Below are 20,872 nucleotides of genomic sequence, written 5' to 3'. Positions count from 1 at the left end.
TTGAGAACTCAGACAGGTGGTGGCTAGCACCCAGAAGCTGGCAATAAAACCAGCATCCACACAGTTTCTCATGGCTGCAACGATATACCATGCAGCCCTCTGAAAAAGTCATCAAACTTTAAAGGCACCCTCCTCACTGCAGCCCGTCCCTAGCTACCTAGAGAGTTTCCAGACTTATGTATGTGCCTAGCAAAGGCTGGTATGGCAGAAAAGAGAAGGGGCAGGAGAGCAGTAAGGAGCACCACTGGAAGACCCCGGCAGGGAGTGATTGCAACTCAGTTCAGTTTAGTTTAGTTTATTGTCGCGTGTGCCGAGGTTGCTGCGTGCTAACCAGCCAGCGAAAAGACAATGCATGATCACAATTGAGCCATTCGCAGTGTACAGATACATGATAAGGGAATAACGTTTAGTGCAAGGCAAAGCCAGTAAAGGATGATCAAAGATAGTCCGAGGGTCCCCGATGAGGTAGATAATAGTTCAGGACTGCTCTCTAGTTGTGGTAGAATGGTTCGGTCGCCTGATAACTGCTCATAAGGTCATAAGGAATAGAATAAGGCCATTCGGCACATCAAGTCTACTCCACCATTCAATCATGGCTGATCCATCTCTCCCTTCTAACCCCATTCTGCTGCCTTCTCCCCATAATCTCTGACACCCATACTAATCAAGGATCTATCTATCTCTGCCTTAAATTGTCCACTGACTTGGCCTTCTGCAGCAAAGAATTCCACAGATTCACTGCCCTCTGACTAAAGAAATTTCTCCTCACCTTCCTAAAACAATGTCCTTTAATGCTGAGGCTATGACCTCTAGTCTTGGACTCTCCCACTAGTGGAAACATCCTCTCCACATTCACTCTATCCAAGCCTTTCACTATTCCTCATGACAAGCTGGGAGAAACTGTCCCTGAATCTGGAGGTGTGCGTTTTCCCACTTCTATAACGTTTGCCCGATTGGTGAGGGCAGAAGAGGGAGGGGCCAGGGTGTGACTTGTCCTTGATTATGCTTCTGACCTTGCTGAAGCAGAGTGAGGTATAAATGGAGTCAATGGAAGGGAGGTTGGTTTATGTAAAGTTCTGGGCTGTGTCCACAATTCTCTGCAATTTCTTGCTGTCTTGGATGGAGCTGTTCCCAAACCAAGCTGTGAAGTCAGCTATGACTGCTGTCTTCTCCAGGGCCGAGAAACACACTTATTCTAGCGTCGCAGAAATACATTTCATGTCCTCACAGGATATGTCTGGTGAGCTAGCCCATAACATAAAATAATCTATATTGTGAATGCCAGTGCCCTCTTGAGGCCAGGAGTAGAAGCTGGCAAGTTTGCCAGTGGCCTCGTGACTAATTATGAGTGACCTTCTGGAAGTGTCTGTTTTGGAGTGGGAAATAAAGCTCTTCTTACAAGATGTCCTCGGTGTCGGACGACTCTTTATTGTGCTAGTCACAACCGGGTTATACCAAACCCATTACATGGTGTCAGAAGTAAAAATGGCGGGACTCAAGACACTCTCCATGCAAGGAGAAGAAGAATGAGCGACTGCGGACCGAAAAAGAAGGAAAGAAGAAAGTTTGGAGCCGAGGATGGTCCACCAGTCCCAATGCTCCGTCAAAGGACAGGAAGAAAAAGAAAAAAAGCAGGTCACAGTCCAAGTCAAAGTGCAAGAAGAAGCGCTGGTTTGGCAGACCAAAGAGACATTACACAGTGGTAACACAAATGCCAGCAAGATACAAGATAGATTTAATTGTCACGTGTGCCAGATGGCACAGTGAAATTAATTCCCATACAGCCATACAATAAAAATAAACAGGACTCAACACACTATAGAATTCAACACAAAACATCCCCACACAGCAGAACCAAAGTTTCCCACTGTGTGGGAAGGCACCAAAGTCAGTCTTCTTCCTCCACTGTTCCCCGTGGTCAGGGTCTCCCCAAGCCCTCCGCAGTTGCAGCTACGGGCGGCCCGATGACCAGGACCACTCGCCGGGATGATACCAGTCCGACGTCGGGGCTGCGGGACGTCCTCAGCAGCGTGGACACCAGAGTCGGCCCACCGTAGTCAGCGGCTTCCAAAGTCCGCAGGCCGCGCCGGGTGGAGACTGCTGCTGGAGGCCCTCTGCAATGCGCCCCAGGACTCCTCAGTGTTGTTCAGCGCCGCCCGCGTTGGAAGCTCTCTGCACCAGAACTCCACGATGTTGGAGCAACGGCCCAACGCTCCGGAGGTCCAAACGGCGACCCAGGTAGGCATCGCCCGCTCCGTGGTGACTCCAGCGCTGCGCTGCCGCTGTAGCAGCCCTGGTCCGGATCCCGGTCCCCGGCAGGAAAGGCCGCTCCGATCCAGCTGGTAGGCCGCGAGCTGGGGGGGGCGAGGACGCGACTCGGAGAAATAGTCGCGTCCCCGCCAGGAAGAGACTGGGAAACGGTTTCCCCCTTACCCTGCCCCCCTCCCCCACATAGAAAAGTAAAAGTTTCTCCCTAAAACAGACTTTAGACTAACTAAAAATAATAAAAAATATAGAAATGACATACAGGCTGTAGGTAGAGGCTGCTGCCAGTGCAGCGCCCCTAGTGGTTTGCACCCAGCAGCACATCCCTCTCGGTCTTATGGTTACACAAAAAAGCTGGAGAAACTCAGCGGGTGCAGCAGCATCTATGGAGCGAAGGAAATAGGCAACATTTCGGGCCGAAACCCTTCTTCAGACGGTCTTATTCCCATCTCAGTTCCATGCTACATAGTCTCAAAATTCAAGTGTGTTAGTTTTCGTTCAGTTTTAGAGATACAGCGTGGAAACGGGCCCGTCACCTCACCGCGTCCGTACTGACCTGTGATCACCCCCTACACTAGGTCGATCCAACACACTATGGACAATTTACAGAAGCCAATTAAGGAAACAAACCTGCAAGTCTTTTGAAGGTGGGAGGAAACTCAAGCACCCGGAGAAAACCAACGAGGTCACAGGGGGAAGATACAAACTCCACATAGACAGCACCCGGTCAGGATCAAAGCCCGGTCTCTGGCACTGTAAGGCAGCAACTGTGCCACTCCAAAAGTGCCACTGTGCCACTCCAAAAGTAAACTAAAAATCAGAGTTGTTGCATATTTTCATAGCCTCTTCAAATAACTAATGCACTGATTTTATGAACTGCATTTGCACCAAGCGTGGGCCAAAGACATATGACTCTTAATAGCAACAGGAGGTACAATAGTGTAGCATAAGTTATACCACATGGTATATTCAGTTCTTTAAAGTGCACTCGTGCTGAGTTGGGGGATATAGACTTCATGGGCAGTTAAATTCCTCACACATAGCTTGAGCAGCAAGGGGCTGTCTCACTTTCCTTCTCTCCTTTTCCTTGTGCTCTGATATCTCATCTGCCTGATGTCTTGCTGGTGCCATGGGCTATTGAATTACAATGGGAAGTCTATGCTGCATTCCACACTTACTCCACCAAGTACTGCTACTGTATACCGCTATAGAAAGGATGTTGTTGAGCTGGAAAGGGTGCAGAGAAGAGTTATGAGGACGTTGCCAGGTCCTGGCAGCCTGACATATGGGTAGAAACGTTGGGGAAGTGGGTCTTAGGACGAGGACTCTTCCTTAGAGTGCAAGAGGCTAATGGGCCTGTCCCACTTCCGCGACTTTCTCGGCGATTTGCCGGCACCCGTCATAGATCGTTGCAGGTCAACCTAAAATTGTCAGCTTATTGAAAATCCAGCGGCGACCAGAACAAGGTACAACAGTTTGGGCGACTACTCACGACTATACAGGCTTCACCCCGCGACGTCGCCAGGGTGTCGTGAGTCGTCTCCTCAGTCGCCCAGCGTCGTAGCGTCTTTCTGGTCACCGCTGAATTTTCAAAACTCCTCCAATTGCGAACTCAGCAAAGGTGTTGGGCGAAGCGATCAACAAGCCTACGCTTGGTCTCACCGATGTAGATGAAGTTCGCTTGAAGTCATGCTGGTGATAGCTGGAGCCAGCAACATTCACACCATAATCCACCAGATCTAAATATCCTACTCAATATTTACCGTGCCCTCTAATCAATATGACAGTCAGGCAGCTAGGCATACATGACTGTGGCCTATTTGGAGATGAATGAACGAATACTTTATTCTCCATGTGACAAGTCACAGTGAAACTCTTTGCTTGCATACCCAAGGTAGATAAAAATGCTAGAGAAACTCAGCGGGTGAGGCAGCATCTGTGGAGTGAAGGAAATAGGCGACGCTTCTGAAGAAGGGTCTCGACCCGAAATGTCGCCTGTTCCTTCACTATAGATGTTGCTTCATCCGCTGAGTTTCTCCAGCATTTTTGTCCACCTTTGATTTTCCAGCATCTGCAGTTTCTTCTTAAACGCTTGCATACCCAAGGTATGCAAATAGGCACCACATAAAGGGCACTTACAGGGTTACAAAGTATCCCCGCACCAGATCCCCCTTTGTTCTCCCCTCCCCCCTTGCTCTGGAGGGTGCTCCTAACAAACAAGACTTTTTTTATCCCAGTATTTTATTTGTTGTCTGTACATATTTAGCTCAGCCTTAGGCACAGTCTCGTGGTTTTATTTACAGCTTTTGACTTGGTGTGTAGCTTTTAGAAATAATCAAAAGCATCTTATCAATTTCCTGGTCAATTCGTCCCTTCCCACCCAAACCACCCCCTTCCCTGGTACTTTCCCTTGCAACCGCAGGAAATGCTACACTTGTCGCTTTACCTCCCCCCTTGACTGCATTCAAGGACCCAAGCAGTCTTTCCAGGTGCGGCAGAGGTTCACCTGCACCTCCTCCAACCTCATCTATTGCATCCGCTGCTCTAGGTAGTCAGCTGCTCTACATCGGTGAGACCAAGCGTAGGCTTGGAGATCGCTTTGCCCAACACCTCCACTCAGTTCGCAATAACCAACCTGATCTCCCGGTGGCCCAGCACTTCAACTCCCCCTCCCATTCCGAATCTGACCTTTCTGTCCTGGGCCTCCTCCATGGCCTGAGTGAGTCCCACCGTTTGTTGGAGGCAGCATAGCACCTCATATTTTGCTTGGCGATCGCTTCGCCCAACACCTTTCGCAATAACCCCTGATCTCGGTATGAAGCACTTCAACTCTTCTCCATTTCCGAATCTTTTCTGGTAGTCCAGAGTGAGTCCCACTGTAAATTGGAGGAGCAGCACCTCATATTTTGCTTGGGCAGTTTACACCCCAGCGGTATGAACATTGGCTTCTCCAATTTAAGGTAGTCCCTGCTTTCTCCCTCTTTCCCCTCCCCTTCCCTGCTCCCCCGCAGTCCACTGTCTCCGCCTCTTCCTTTCTTCCCACCCCCACATCAGTCTGAATAAGGGTCTCGACCCAAAACTTCACCTATTCCTTCTCTCCATAGATGCTGCCTCACCCGCTGAGTTTCTCCGGCATTTCTATCTACCTTATCAATTTCCATGGTATTTTTAATTGCAACACTACCAGCTTTATAATAATACATTTTCTTTTTGTGCTTTATAATTGCTACATAACATCAGATTGGCAACTGGGAAAAATAGATGTTGCCTCTGTCAGAAGGGATTCTTTTGAAATATTATCCGACTGTAGTAGAGTATAACATTAGAGAATTATCTTTTTTGGCAAAATAATTGCTAGCTGCGGGCAATATTTTCATTCAGTCTGACTTTTGAAATGACACTCATCAGTTGGGTGTCTCTGAAGTTACTGAACACTGGGGGAGTTTTGCATTGATTGCAAAATTGTCACTGCCCGATATAATTATTTCATCATTTCGAAACAGGAGGAATGAATAGTTATCCAGACAGAAAACACAGAAACACAGCAGGATAATTAGTACCTTTCCCTCTCTCTGTATGTATGTGATAGTAGGAAACACTTAGACAATAGACAATAGTTGCATTTGGCCCTTTGATGTGATCACGGCTGATCATCCCTAATCAGTACTCCGTTCCTGCTTCCTCCCCATATCCCCTGACTCCACTATCTTTAAGAGCCCTATCTAGCTCTCTCTTGAAAGTATCCACAGAACCAGCCTCCACCGCCCTCTGAGGCAGAGAATTCCAGAGAGAATTTCCTTTCCTTAGACAGTGGTGGCACGGTGGCGGTGGTAGAGTTGCTGTTTTACAGCACCAGAGACCCGTGTTCGATCCTGACTGCGGGTGCTGTCTGTACGGAGTTTGTATGTTCTCCCTGTGAGTTTCTTTTGGGTGCTAGAGTTTTATCCCATGCTCCATACACATGCAGGTTTGCAGGTTAATTGGCTTCAGTAAAAATTGTTAATTGTCCCTAGTGCTGGAGCACAGAGTGGTTGCTGGTCTGCGTGGAAACGTTGGCTGAAGGTCGTGGAAGGGCCGAAGGAATAGGTGATGTTTCGGATCGAGACCCTTGCCAAAACGTCACCTATTCCTTCGCTCCATAGATGCTGCCTCACCCGCTGAGTTTCTCCAGCATTTTTGTCTACATTCCATTTTTCTAGCATCTGCAGTTCCTTCTTAAGCACTGTCATGTTTGGTGGGTTATTAATAATATAAAATGTTAATAATATTATAAACTAATTTGTTTTAATGTTCTTTAAATAAATGATTTATTAAAAGGAACCTGAGGTATAAGACTCACTATCATTGAGAATATCCTCCAAGGCTAGACACAAAAAGCTGGAGTAACTCAGCGGGACGGGCAACATCTCTGAAGAGAAGGAATGGGTGAGGTTTTGGGTCGAGTCTGAAGAAGGGTCTCGACCCGAAAGATGCTGCCTGACCCTCTGAGTTACTCCAGCTTTTTGTGTCTATCTTTGAATGAAGCCAGCATCAGCAGTTCCTCCCTGTACATCTCTTCCAGGGCTTGTGGCTATAAGGATGCGGAGAATAAAACAGTGCTTCACTTGGATGTTTTGCCTTAGCAACATAGCAGAATGAGAAACATCTGGTGTTGCAAAACAGACTTTAAAACATTAATGAATCGTAAGATTAATTAATACTTTACAAATTAACTCTTTTGTGAGCAAAAAACGCAAGTACATTTTTAGTTCATGTCTCACAAATTTTTAAAGTCGCCTCCATAATCTTATGGGCAGCTTGTGAAGTTGATGAACCAGAGGGAAGACATGAATTTTAATTTCTTGCCTGTAACGGTTATTCATTTTCATAATAATGTGCAACATTATGCCGCTTCCATGACAGCATGTCCCTGTGGATTAGGAACGTGCATGGCTTGCTTCAAGAGAAAATATGCGGTTTAAGTCAATACTCATACTTGATATTTTATTCATATTATCCCTCTGTTAGAAACAAACAGCGTTTTCCATTTCCATGTCAAGCAGTTTTAAAATGTGTAGGGCGCGATCTCATTACTGAGTTACAAAACTCAGTGGTGCAGCGGTAGAGTTGCTGCCTTATAGTCCTGGAGACCCGGGTTCGATCGTGACTACGGGTGCTGTCTGTAGGGAGTTTGTACGTTCTCCCTGTGACCGCGTGGGTTTTCTCCCGTTGCTGCGGTTTCCTCCCACAATCCAAAGACGTGCAGGTTTGTAGGTTAATTGACTTTGTCTCGAGTGTGTAAGGTAGAACAGGTAGTGTGTGGTCAGCGCTGACTCAATGGGACGAAGAGCCTGCTTCCATGCTGTATCTCTAAACTAAACTAAACTATCTACAAGAGTGTTTAATTGTCATATGTACTGACAACGGAACAATGAAAGTCATCCAGCAGCTCAGAAGGCCTCTAAACACAAGACTTGTAGATAACATATAATAAACAAAAAGGATAGAACTAGTGTACAGTTGATCACTGGTTAGTGCAGACTCAGTGGGCCGAAGGGCCTGTTTCCACGCTGTATCTCTAAACTGCAACAAGACATTCTGAAGAAGCCAGCCTACTAGTCTGAAGAAAGGTCCCAACCCAAAACATCACCTATGCATTTTTTCCCAGAGATGTTGCCTGCCCGCTGCTACTCCAGCACTTAGCTCCATCGGCCTATCCGATCAGCAGAGAAGGTCATTGGCTGCAACCTTCCCTCCATTGACGAACTGTACACTGCAAGGGCCAGGAAGCGAGCGGGCAAGATCATCTCTGACCCCTCTCACCCTGGCCACAAAGTCTTTGAATCACTTCCCTCTGGAAGGCGACTCCGGACTGTCAAAGCTGCCACAGCCAGACATAAAAACAGCTTTTATCCACGAGTAGTTGCTCTACTCAACAGCCAAAAATCTGTAGCCTCCCTTTGATCTGGTATTTTGTTGGTTCACATGCTTGATCAATGGTGTTTTGTCATTAATGTTTTATTATTATTAATGTTTAGTGTTTTCTGAGTCATTCGTAACTGTCACTGTATGTCATGTTGTTACTTGTGGGCGGAGCACAAAGGCAAATTCCTTGTATGTGAATACTTGGCCAATAAACTTACTTACTTACTCTTGTGTTGCAGATGCTGCACAACAAGCACGTGATGGTGCGTGTAGGAGGGGGCTGGGAGACCTTTGAAGGCTACCTGCTGAAGCACGACCCCTGCCGGATGCTGCAGATCTCCAGGGTGGACGGCAAGACCTCTCCTGTCCCCAACAAGTCTCTGCCCATCAAAGATCCAAGCCCTGATAGCTACCTGGTGGTGGCTGCCCACTACAGGAGCAGAAGAGAGAATGCAAGTCACAATAGTGGTAACTGGGGAACAAAATGATGGCAGAGTATTTACCATGCCATCTCAACTAACACCAAATATCAAAAGTACCACGTACTACCCTTCCAAACCGAGCAGTCCCACAGTCATTCTCCCCAATCACCCGAGACGGGATTTTTGGTGAAACTAGAAAGAACCAAAAAATGCAGATAATAAGACGGGAAAAAAAAATCTCGCGACAAAGTTGTAGTAGATTTAGAGACAGTGATCGGCACTTTAACGACTTGAACAATTTTACTTCACTGGTTTAAATCCCAGTGTGGAGAAATTCAAAGTGGTAAGATTGGAACTGTGCCTATTTTGATTACACATTGCTTGACTATCATACTTCCTGCCTTGTTAAGAAAAAGAAAAGCTTAGTGTTAAACATAATATTACTGATATTCCTGTACCACTGACAGACCAAATGGGCTGCACTGGTCTGAATGTCTACACATTCCCAAGCAGCTTTAACTGCACTAACTCCACTCTGCCATCCATACCAACATTCCCTTAAACTATTGGGATTTGACTCCCAATATTGAGCATTCCAAATTCACAGTAGTTGACGGATTCATAAGTGATAGGAGCAGAATTAGGCCATTCGGCCCATCAAGTCTACTCCACCATTCAATCATGGCTGATCTATCTCTCCCTCCTAACCCCATTCTCCTGCCTTCACCCCATAATCCCTGACATCCGTACTAATCAAGAATCTGGGGCACTTATTGTGGATGATCAGCCATGATCACATTGAATGGCGGTGCTGGCTCGAATGGCCTACTCCTGCACCTATTGCCTATTGTCTATAGTCTATTGTCTATCTATCTCTGCCTTAAAAATATCCATGGCCTCCACAGACTTCTGTGTTAAGGAATTCCACAGATTGACCACCGTCTGGCTAACCAATTGCTTCTATATCTAATTTCTAATTGTCCTACTAGTTTTGCAACTATTAATTCATAAGCAGCTGAATTTGTCATTTTATTCTGACAGTAAGTGGAAGCTGGTGATTTAATAACCTGGCATTGTCCAAGATTCCAGGATATATATATATGAAAAATAATCTCTGCAGGGAGTAGCAGAATACTGTCAGTCCTAGTTCTATAAATACCAAACTTGCAGCCGATACATAGCCTATAACAGAGAGGACCACAGCTTTCTGTGGCAATGAATTCCACAGGTTCACCACCCTCTGACTAAAGATTATTTTCGCCAGGCAACTAACACTTGGTATTATCCGTCTTTATTGTAGTTGTAACGTTATCCCAGTGGTCCAATGCAATTTATTCTGCTTTCCATTATTTTATCAGTTGTGAAATTTGCACATTGTGTGCCTTGTAAAAACCACTCTCCTAACAACACGTTGTTTCAAAAGCATCAGATTGCATAAAGAACTAGTTTCAACCAGGCAGAATCCTGGTTTTAAGAAGGATTTAAGAAGGAACTGCAGATGCTGGAAAATCGAAGGTAGACAAAAATGCTGGAGAAACTCAGCGGAGCGAGGGAAATAGGCAACGTTTCGGCCCCTCGCTCCATAGATGCTGCTGCACCCGCTGAGTTTCTCCAGCATTTATGTCTACCATCCTTAAAAGGATGATGAGTGACTGAATGTTTGGTTGCTCATAGTTTCAAAACATTGAAAGCAATGTTGCTTCAGTTGCAGTAGTAACATTGCTATGTCTTGGCCTCCCCACCACTTTCCCTGCTCTCTCCCGATATCTCTTGCCCCCCTTGTAGGGAATCTATAGATTCATTTCAACAACACTCAAAGATAAAACACTGCACTGTCATGAAGCTGGGCTGAGAGGGGGGAACAAAAGCTGCAATAATCCCCCCTCTGTTCCAAATCCCACACGTTGAATTCTATCTTCATGAGCTTTTGCAAATTCCCTCTCCAACATGTAGACCAAAAAAAGTGACCAATGTGCCTAATGACACCCGCCCAGATTTACTGCTGAGATTAAAGAATAGCAAAACGCACTCCTCAAATGCATGCCTATATGTTGCATCAAATTCACCATTCAAGCTAAAGGGATATTTCCCCTCATCTCATTAAGGTGCATGCAAATATTAACATTTTACACATACAGGTAGACACCTCCAGTTTAAATTCCATTTGGAATATTTTGGAGGACTAAGAAACCAAGAACCAAGACAGAAATAGCAGCAAATCATTAAACTTTGTGCATGATAACACAGTATTGCTGTATTTCCCTTGACCCTATACCACTGAAATGTCACACTAGTCGCGAGAATAAGTGCAACTAATGGTGCTGACTGGTTAACTGAAAGACTGGGTCAGATTGTGCTGTATCAGGCTGGCTGCTTCAAACATCTGGAGAAGAAACAAGGAACTGCAGCGTTTAAGAAGGAACTGCAGATGCTGGAAAATCGAAGGTAGACAAAAATGCTGGAGAAACCCAGCGGGTGCAGCAGCATCTATGGAGCGAAGGAAATAGGCAACGTTTCGGCCTGAAACGTTACCTATTTCCTTCAGGGTTTCAGCCCGAAACGTTGCCTATTTCCTTCAGGGTTTCAGCCCGAAACGTTACCTATTTCCTTCAGGGTTTCGGCCCGAAACGTTACCTATTTCCTTTGCTCCATAGATGCTGCTGCACCCGCTGAGTTTCTCAAGGAACTGCAGCGGCTGATTTACAAAAAAAGACACCAAGTTCTGGAGTAGCTCGGCGGGTCAGGCAGCAGGTTTGGATAATGTGGAAACGTCACCCATCCATGTCCTTCTCACATGTTGCCTGACCCGCTGAGTTACTCCAGCACTCTGTGTTCCATGGTGATATTTAACATAACTTTTGTTAAATAAAGAAGAAAAAAAAGAGGTGAAAAAAACAAATCTAAGCTGACGGAATTATTCACAATACACGTGCATCGCCCTCCTATCCATTTATTGTCCCAGCTCAAGATAAACTTAAGTGCAGCAGATGCTGAACAGCATAACAGAGAATGCAAAATGTTAGAAAGGGTTCCAGTTATCAGACAGAATCAGAAACCCTTCTTCAGACTGAGAGTCGGGAGAGAGGGAGACTAGAGATATGGAAGGGTAAGGTGTGAAAATGACAATTCTACATTTCCTTGATGATCGGCTGCTTTTCACATCTTATCCTTCCACATCGCTAGACTCCATCTCCCCCTGACTCTCAGTCTGGACAAAGGTCTCAACCCGAAACGTCACCCATTCCTTTTCCCCACAGATGCTACACGAACCGCTGAGTTACTCCAACTTTCGTCTATATCTTCACTTTAAAAAGATAGTTTTGTCCGTTTAATAGTTTCTATACAATTGTGAAATGCATAGACACATCCACTTCTCGTTATTCAACGAGATGATTAAAATATACACTGGTTTTACTTACACAAAACTATTTAAGTCACCAACAATATAAAGCATTCCATTGCGGTTCAATGCCATAAGTATATGTGGAGTTATGTCATTCATTTGACTTAAAGCAATGGAGAGAGAAGCCATGTTTTTTCTGGATAATTGTGTTTGCTAGTGAATTGCTATCACTACATATGGGCGGTCCAGTGGTGTAACTGGTGGAGCTGCTGCCTCACAGCACCAGAGGCTGGGGTTAAATCCCAATCTTGGTTGCTGTCTGTGTGGAGTGTGACTGCATGAGTTTATTCCTGGTGCTCCGGTTTCCGCCCACATCTGGGAGGAAGACCTGCAAGTTTGTATGTTAATTGGCTCTCTGTAAAATTGCCCCTAGCGTGTAGGGACAGGATGAGAAGGTGGGATAACATAGAACTAGTATGAGTGATGGTCGGCGTGGACTTGGTAGGCCTATTCCAATGCTGTAACACTAAAACTAAAAAACATATCTATGAAGAACTGTGAATATATATATATATGCAATACATGACTGGAAAATGTCCCCTCAAATGGACCATCCGATACTGCACATGTGGGTTCAACGTTGTAAATCGTTAGACCACATTCTGGTAGATTTAGATAGATGCTCTATTGTGTAGGAACTAGAATTCAAGTGCCTAATTGATTAATTAATTCTCACTTCAAGTCTCAACTAATAACAATCTCAATCAATCAATTTGTATGTTCAAGTGGATAAGGGCCAAACGCAAGCAAATGGGACTAGCTTAGATGGTCGGCATGGATGAGATGACAAATGGGGCTGTTTCTGTGCTGTCTAACCCTATGGCTCAGTGGCTTTTTTTATTTCAGTTTAGTTTAGTTTATTGTCACATGTACCGAGGTACAGTGAAAAGCTTTTGTTGCATGCTAACCAGTCAGCGGAAAGACCAACACATGATTACAATCGAGCCGTTTTGCAGTGTACAGATATATGATCAGGGAATGAATGTTGCCGTGGGAGGAGAGGTTTAAGAGTGTGGAGCGATTGTAATATGTGATCGTAGACCTGCTTCTGTAGCGAGCACACAGATAGTCGCCTAGTTTGGACGCCATCTCGGAAGCAACTATAACACAACATAATACTGGCTATAAATTATCACAAGGTGATAAATCTAACAACATAATTAATGAGTAGTAAGGAAAATACTGCAGGTGCTGGTTTAAACCGAAGGTAGACACAAAATGCTGGTGTAACTCAGCGAGGCAGGCAGCATCTCTGGAGAGAAGGAATGGTCACAGGAATGGAAGGCAACCTCATCTCCATTACACAGCTACATCTCTTTACCAGATAAAAGCTGTCCAGGGTCTGACCTCCCCAGAGGAGCATGGGTGAAGCTCAACAGACTTGGTACTGAAGTTGGGCGTTTCAATGCCAGCGTGTGGAGATAGGGGCTCCCTCCACCAGAGCCCAGCCTGTGAATGTGGAGCAGAACAACAGACAGCCAACCATGTCATCTCTGGGTGCCCGCTCTACCACCCACCACATGGAGCTGCGTCAGGGCCTGGCACACATTGACGCCAACAGAGACAACAACCTGGCTGCTCAACACCCGGCTCAAGATTTGGGTTATTTATGTTTCATTCGCAAGAAGAAACGTCACCCATTCCTTCTATCCACAGATGCAGCATGTCCTGCTGAGTTACCCCACAAAATTAATGCCACCAGGAAGGATTGTTGGGAGCTGAAGTTAGCACTGAATCAGTGATGGTCTGAAGCTATTGATGGTCCCCAGCAACCTATATTACTGAGTCCGTTTAAATAAATAGTAGATAAAACATGCTCATATCCCCCAACCCAAATTTCCATTCCTTGTAAACATCATAGCACATTTTTAGTAAGCATGAATTATTTTAAAATGCATTTCGTAAAGTAATGGAGGACCCCATTTGATGCAATGGCTTAAAATTTGCAATAAGAATAACGTTGGGGTTATGACGTAAAATTCTAGATTGCACTTGTGTGGTTACATGCGGAAGCTGCCAGTGGTGACCACCTACTCTTATACAGGGCCAGTTTTCTTTTGCGGCCTTTTCAAGTGGAAACATATCTAAATATGTTACACCTTGTTGAATGAGTTTTTAATAGTTGTACAGTTTCATCAGTTTGTAGTTACTGTTTAAATAACTTTGTTGGACCTTAAAATCTGTGAAATGCCAATTCCACCATTATTTTAAAATTCCATGCTTTTTAAAAAACCCAATAAATAAAGTTTATGATATTTCCGCTTCAGCCTCGATCTCTTGTGTCTGCCTCAATCCTCACACTTTGGAAGGTTTTTAAAATAAGTTCAGACTTCATCTCCTGGTAAGTTGTTTCTGCAAATACTTCAACCTAATCGGCAGCTCAGCCAAGCGCGGTGGATTCAGTATGAATGGATGTCGGCAATCCCCCCAAGCAGGCAGTAGAACACGGGGGCACAGGAACAGGCCCTTAAGATCACAATGTCTGTGTCAAGACCGTCTCTCATCAGCCTACACATACTGTAATCCATATCCCTCCACTCCCTGCACATCCAGCACATCTTTACTCAGAGAGTTGTAGCTGTGTGGAATGAGCTTCCAGTGAAGGTGGTGGAGGCAGGTTCGTTTTTATCATTTAAATATAAATTGGATAGTTATATGGAAGGGAAGGGAATGGAGGGTTATGGTCTGAGCGCAGGTATATGGGACTAGGGGAGATTATGTGTTCGGCACGGACTAGAAGGGTCGAGATGGCCCGTTTCCGTGCTGTAATTGTTATATGGTTATATGGTTATTGTGTTTTATGCAAGACGCCAGCACTTGCAGCTCCTTTTGTCTACATCGTAAATTTCAACTACCCTTTTAAAGTAATTGATCTACGTACTTGACAAGGAAATAAGAAGGCTGTTATAATCATGCTATGCCAACCTGAGCTTAATTTGCCAAAGTTATAGTGAAATAAGTTCATTGAAATAAGTTTGACATTTAGAACTATGTAACTACCTGATTCGTAATCCAAGATAGGTAGATTCATTATATTTCTCATCCTTTGATAATAGACGTTACCTCCCACTAGCGAACAACGATCTATTCTACATTTTCCCTGAGCTTTGTCCCCTTAGATGTCTCGTTTTCACACCTTACCATATCTCTGCGTCTCCCTCTCCCCTGGCTCTCAGTCTGAAGAAGGGTCTCGACCTGAAACGTCACAAATTCCTTCTCTCCAGAGATGCTGCCTGTCCCGCTGAGTTACTCCAGCATTTTGTGTCTGTCTCTGTGGCCCAGGTCTATGGCTTCCTGAAAGTGGCAACACATGTAGATAGAGAGATAAAAGTAGTGTATGGCAAGCTCACTGGCGTGAGCATTGGATTCTGATGCCCCATTACAGGAAGGATGTGGAGGCTTTGGAAAGTGTGCAGAAGAGGTTTACCAGAATGTTGTCTGGATTAGGGGACATTAGCTACAAGAAACATAGAAACATAGAAATTAGGTGCAGGAGTGCTGGAGGCCATTCGGCCCTTCGAGCCTGCACCACCATTCAATATGATCATGGCTGATCATCCAACTCAGTATCCCGTACCTGCCTTCTCTCCATACCCCCTGATCCCCTTAGCCACAAGGGCCACATCTAACTCCCTCTTAAATATAGCCAATGAACTGGCCTCAACTACCCTCTGTGGCAGAGAGTTCCAGAGATTCACCACTCTCTGTGTGAAAAATGTTCTTCTCATCTCGGTTTTAAAGGATTTCCCCCTTATCCTTAAGCTGTGACCCCTTGTCCTGGACTTCCCCAACATCGGGAACAATCTTCCTGCATCTAGCCTGTCCAACCCCTTATGAATTTTGTAAGTTTCTATAAGATCCCCTCTCAATCTCCAAAATTCTAGAGAGTATAAACCAAGTCTATCCAGTCTTTCTTCATAAGACAGTCCTGACATCCCAGGGATCAGTCTGGTGAACCTTCTCTGCACTCCCTCTATGGCGATAATGTCCTTCCTCAGATTTGGAGACCAAAACTGCACGCAATACTCCAGGTGTGGTCTCACCAAGACCCTGTACAACTGCAGTAGAACCTCCCTGCTCCTATACTCAAATCCTCTTGCTATGAAAGCCAACATACCATTCACTTTCTTTACTGCCTGCTGCACCTGCATGCCTACCTTCAATGACTGGTGTACCATGACACCCAGGTCTTGCTGCATCTCCCCCTTTCCCAATCGGCCACCATTTAGATAATATGTCTGCTTTCCCGTTTGCATTGCAACTACTTGCATTGTTTTCTCTGGAGTGCTGGAGGTTGACATTACACAACAAACAATAGGTGCAGGAGTAGGCCATTCGGCCCTTCAAGCCAGCACCGCCATTCAATATGATCATGGCTGATCATCCACAATCAGTACCCCATTCCTGCCTTCTCCCCATATGCACTGACTCCACCATCTTTAAGAGCCCTATCTAGCTCACTCTTGGAAGTATCCAGAGAACCGGCCTCCACCGCACTGAGACAGAGAATTCCACAGACTCACAACTCTCTGTGTGAAAAAGTGTTTCCATATCTCTGTTCTAAATGGCTTACTCCTTATGTTTAAAGTGTGGCCCCCGATTCTGGACTCCCTCAACATCGGGAACATGAGGGGAGACCTGGTATAAGAAATGCATAAATAGGATAGACACTCGAAACCATTTGCCCTGTTGGAAATGTCAAAGACCAGAGGGCATTTAAAGCGAGGGGCACAATTTTAGGGAGATTTATGGGGTTATTTTGACCACACACAGCGGTGGGTGCTGGATTGTGCTGCTGGAGGTGATGGTAGAGGAACAAATGATAGGAGCATTTAAGCAGGTTTTAGATGGGCACATGGATATGCAGGGATCGAGACATAGAGTTATAGAGTCATACAGTGTGGAAACAGACCCTTCGGCCCAAATTGCCCACGTCGACCAACATGCCCCATCTACATTAGTCCCATCTACTCGGCCTTGGCTGAAATCCCACTAAACCTGTCCTCTCCCTGTGCCTGCCCAAATGTCTCTTAAATGTTATGATGATTCCTGTCTCAACTACCTCCTGGAAACATAGACAGAGAAACATGGAAAATAGGTGCAGGAGGAGGCCATTCGGCCCTTCGAGCCAGCACCGCCATTCATTGCGATCATAGCTCATCGTCCACAATCAATAACCCGTGCCTGCCTTCTCCCCATATCCCTTGACTCCACTAGCCCCTAGAGCTCTATCTAACTCTCTTAAATCCATCCAGTGATTTGGCCTCCACTGCCCTCTGTGGCAGGGAATTCCACAAATTCACAACTCTCTGGATGAAAACTTTTTTTTCTCACCTCAGTCTTAAATGGCCTCCCCTTTATTCTAAGCCTGTGAGGGCCCCTGGTTCTGGACTCACCCACAACATTGGGAACATTTTTCCTGCATCTAGCATTCTCACCTCTGGCATCTTGTTCCAACTTTGTGTGAAAAAGTTAGCCCTCCAATTCCTATAACATTTTTTCCCCTTCACCTTAAACCCTTGGCCTCAGAATCCCGATTCCCCTACTATGGGTAAGACTCTGTGCATCTACCCGATCCATTCCTCTCTTGATATTGTGCACCTCAAAATGGAGGGGCATGGATCACGTGCGGGCTGATTAGTTTTATCTTCTATGTTCTATGTTCTATTTTGCAAATTCAAATAGTACATATTGCGGAGGCTGATAGCAAAGAACTTCACGTTCTTTTCGTGAGATATTACTGGCCCTATTTAACCCCCCTCATTAAATTAAAATGCTTTGAAAACTAAGGTAACTGCCAGTACTTGGCTTATATGGTTTAGATAATGAAAAACAGAATTAATTATGAACCTAGCCTGGGAAAGAAAATCACATGGTAACATTGCCCCCAAGTGGACAATCCATCAAACTGCTCTCTACAGGAAAACAAAATGTTGGGAAACACTCAGCAAGTCAGGCAGCATCCGTGGAGAGAGAAGTCGTTAACTTTCCAAGTGGAAGACCCTGTCGGAAGGACATCCAACATGTCCCTCTCATTAAACTGTTGAGCTGCTGTCCAGGGTCACTGGGAATTGACAACAGTTTAGTTGAGAGATTCAGCTGGTCCGCGCCGACCAGCGATCCCCGCACCCTAACACTATCCTACACACCCTGAGGACAATTTACACAAGCCAATTAAACCCACATACCTGCACGTCTTTGGAGTGTGGGAGGAAACCAAAGTTAGTGGAGAAAATGCACGCAGGTCACGGGGAGAACGTGCAAACTCTGTACAGACAGACAGCTCCTGTAGTTAGAATTGAACCTGGGTCATAAGTGATAGGAACAGAATTAAGCCATTCGGACCATCAAGTCTCCTCCACCATTCAATCCTGGCTGATCTATCTCTCCCTCCAAACCCCATTCTCCTGCCTTCTCCCCGTAGTACCTGAATGGCAGGTCACTGGCGTTTTAAGGCAGTCTTGAGAAGAGTCTCAGCCCAAAACGTCACCCATTCCTTCTCTCCATAGATGCTGCCTCACCCGCTGAGTTACTCCAGCATTTTGTGTCTACCTTTGTTGTAAGGCAGCACCTCTGCCCCACCAGTTGCGTTCATAAAACGTGCACGCATCAGCTGGCTGGAGTTTCCGTTGACACCTTCAACCTCTCACTACTGTGGCCCAAGGTCTCCTCACCTGCCGTAATGGTCATCCACAATACCACTGCCCAAAGAAGAGCAAGGTGAGCAGGAAAGAACTGCAGATGCTGGTTTAAAATTCTGGAGTAACTCAGTGCGACAGGCAGCATCTCTTGGAGAGAAGGAATGGGTAACGTTTCAGGTCGAGACTCTTCTTCAGACTTGTCTCACTGACTACCGAAGTGTGGTGCTCATGTCTGCTGTGGTGAGGTGCTATGAGAGGTTGATTAGGACGCAGATCAACTCTACCTTAGTAAGGAATGTTTGGTTTAGTTTTAGTTCAGAGATGCAGTGTGGAAACAGTCTTTACAGCCCACCGTAAATGTCTATGATTAATTTAATTTAGATTAGAGATGCAGCATGGAAACAGGCCTTTCAGCCCGAGTCTGTGCTGACCAGCGATCACCCTTACTATCCTACACGCACTGGGGATAATTTACAAAAGCCAATTAACCTACAAACCTGCACGTCTTTGGACTGTGGGAGGAAACCGGAGCACCCGGAGAAAACCCACGTGGTCGCAGGGAGAACGTACAAACTCAACATAGACAGTGCCTGAAGTCAGGATTGAACCAGAGTCTCTGGCGCTGAGGCAGCAACTCGACCGCTGAGCCACTGTGCTCACCCCAGTCAATTGGACTTGCTACCTTTCACCTACCAACAGATGAGCAGCGGATGTGATCTTGCTGGCTCCTCCCACTCTGCACTGGACCACTTGGGCAACACATACGTCAGGCTGTTGTTCAACTAGTGTAGGTTAGAGCTACAGCATTGAGACAGGATCTTTGGCACTCCAAGCAGCAGTAGGCCATTCAGCCCCACGAGCCATTTAATGCGATCATGGCTGATCATCCCCAAACAGTACCCCGTTCCTGCCTTCTGAATTTTGTAATCGGCAGGGCAGTACTCTGCATATCGGCAACTTGGACAATTTCACATTTTTTTATCAAGCCAATCAACCTACAAACCTGTACGTCTTTGGAGTGTGGGAGGAAACCGAAGATCCCGGAGAAAACCCACGCAGGTCACGGGGAGAACGTACAAACTCCGTATAGACAGCACCCGTAGTCAGGATCGAACCCGGGTCTCGGGCGCGGCATTTTGCTGTAAGGCAGCAACTCTACCGCTGCGCCACCGTGACCACCCTTCTTCCCATATCCCCTGACTCTGCTATCGGTAAGAGTCCTATCTAGTTCTTTCTTGAAAGCATCCAGAGAAGGATCCACAGTCCATGCTGAATATTAATCAGCAACTTGCACTAGTTCTGTTATTTTTGTTTCTCATCCACTACCCACACACAAGTGGGCGATATAAGGACACCAGAAGGGGAGCAACCACAAGAACAGCTGAATGGCATCCGCAGTAGCGTACTGCTACTGTAGACGAGCCGCTCGAATATAAAACTGTGGGATTATAGAACTGTTCACGTGAAGATGCAGAGGCAGAGAGTAGTTTAGCCTGGTACGCCTTCCACAATAGCCTTGTGACATGGGGGGGGGGGGAGTCTAAATCTGGGGGGAGGGAGAGAAGAGCGGGGAGAGGGAGAGAGAGGGAAGTGATGAGAGGGAGAGAAGTGGGTGGGATAGATCTGTGGGGGGGGGGGGGGGGGGGGGGGAAGAAAGAGTTGGGGAAGGGGATGGAGAGAGAAGGGGGGGGGGGAGTGAATGCCAATTAAATGTTTGATAAACGCACGCGTGATGTTTATTGCTTGAGATGTGGATAAAGCTTTTTATATTTATGCATATTTACATTTATATTTTTATAGTATTAGTATTGTTTTAATAGTAATAGTATTTTAATCTTGCATTAGTCAACGTGTACATTTAAACCCCTGTCCCACGGTACGTGTTCATTCCCCGAGTTTCCCGATTCGAACTCGGAGATTTACGGTAATGGCCGCTCGTCAGTACTCGGGGCTCTCGTGGACATTTATCATCATGTTGAAAAATCTTCACGAGTCTCCCGCGCTTACCTGCCGTTAGCGAGTTTTCCCGAGTGCCTGCCGTTAGCGTTACGAGCCGGTAAGAGACGTCCCCGAGCTCCGACGTACCCGATACGTTCATTCTCCGTGCTTACCACGAGTTTGATTTTTTTGTAAACTCGGGAGAGCCATTGAATGAACTCGCACCGTGGGACAGGGCAGTTAGTCGCCACCGTTAGTCGCCAAATGTGCCTCAAAATTGATGACAAGTTCAATCAGAA

The 20,872-nt window shown here is 45.8% G+C and overlaps 1 protein-coding gene across 6 annotated transcripts in view; it reads left to right on the top strand.

Moving 5' to 3' along the window:
• LOC129705567 (growth arrest-specific protein 2) overlaps positions 1 to 10,416 on the top strand; it is a 98,136-nt gene extending 87,720 nt beyond the window's left edge. For all 6 annotated transcript variants that reach the window (XM_055649158.1, XM_055649162.1, XM_055649159.1 and 3 more), the window contains one exon: positions 8,409 to 10,416. In XM_055649158.1, coding sequence (XP_055505133.1) covers positions 8,409 to 8,657 — 249 coding nt within the window. In that variant the 3' untranslated portion in view covers positions 8,658 to 10,416. The remainder of the gene's footprint in view (positions 1 to 8,408) is intronic.
• The last annotated feature ends 10,456 nt before the right edge of the window (positions 10,417 to 20,872 follow it).

This window comes from Leucoraja erinacea, chromosome 18 (assembly GCF_028641065.1).
Source record: "Leucoraja erinacea ecotype New England chromosome 18, Leri_hhj_1, whole genome shotgun sequence".
In the NCBI taxonomy this organism is placed as follows: domain Eukaryota; kingdom Metazoa; phylum Chordata; class Chondrichthyes; order Rajiformes; family Rajidae; genus Leucoraja; species Leucoraja erinaceus.
This window is presented reverse-complemented; position numbering and strand designations above follow the sequence as displayed.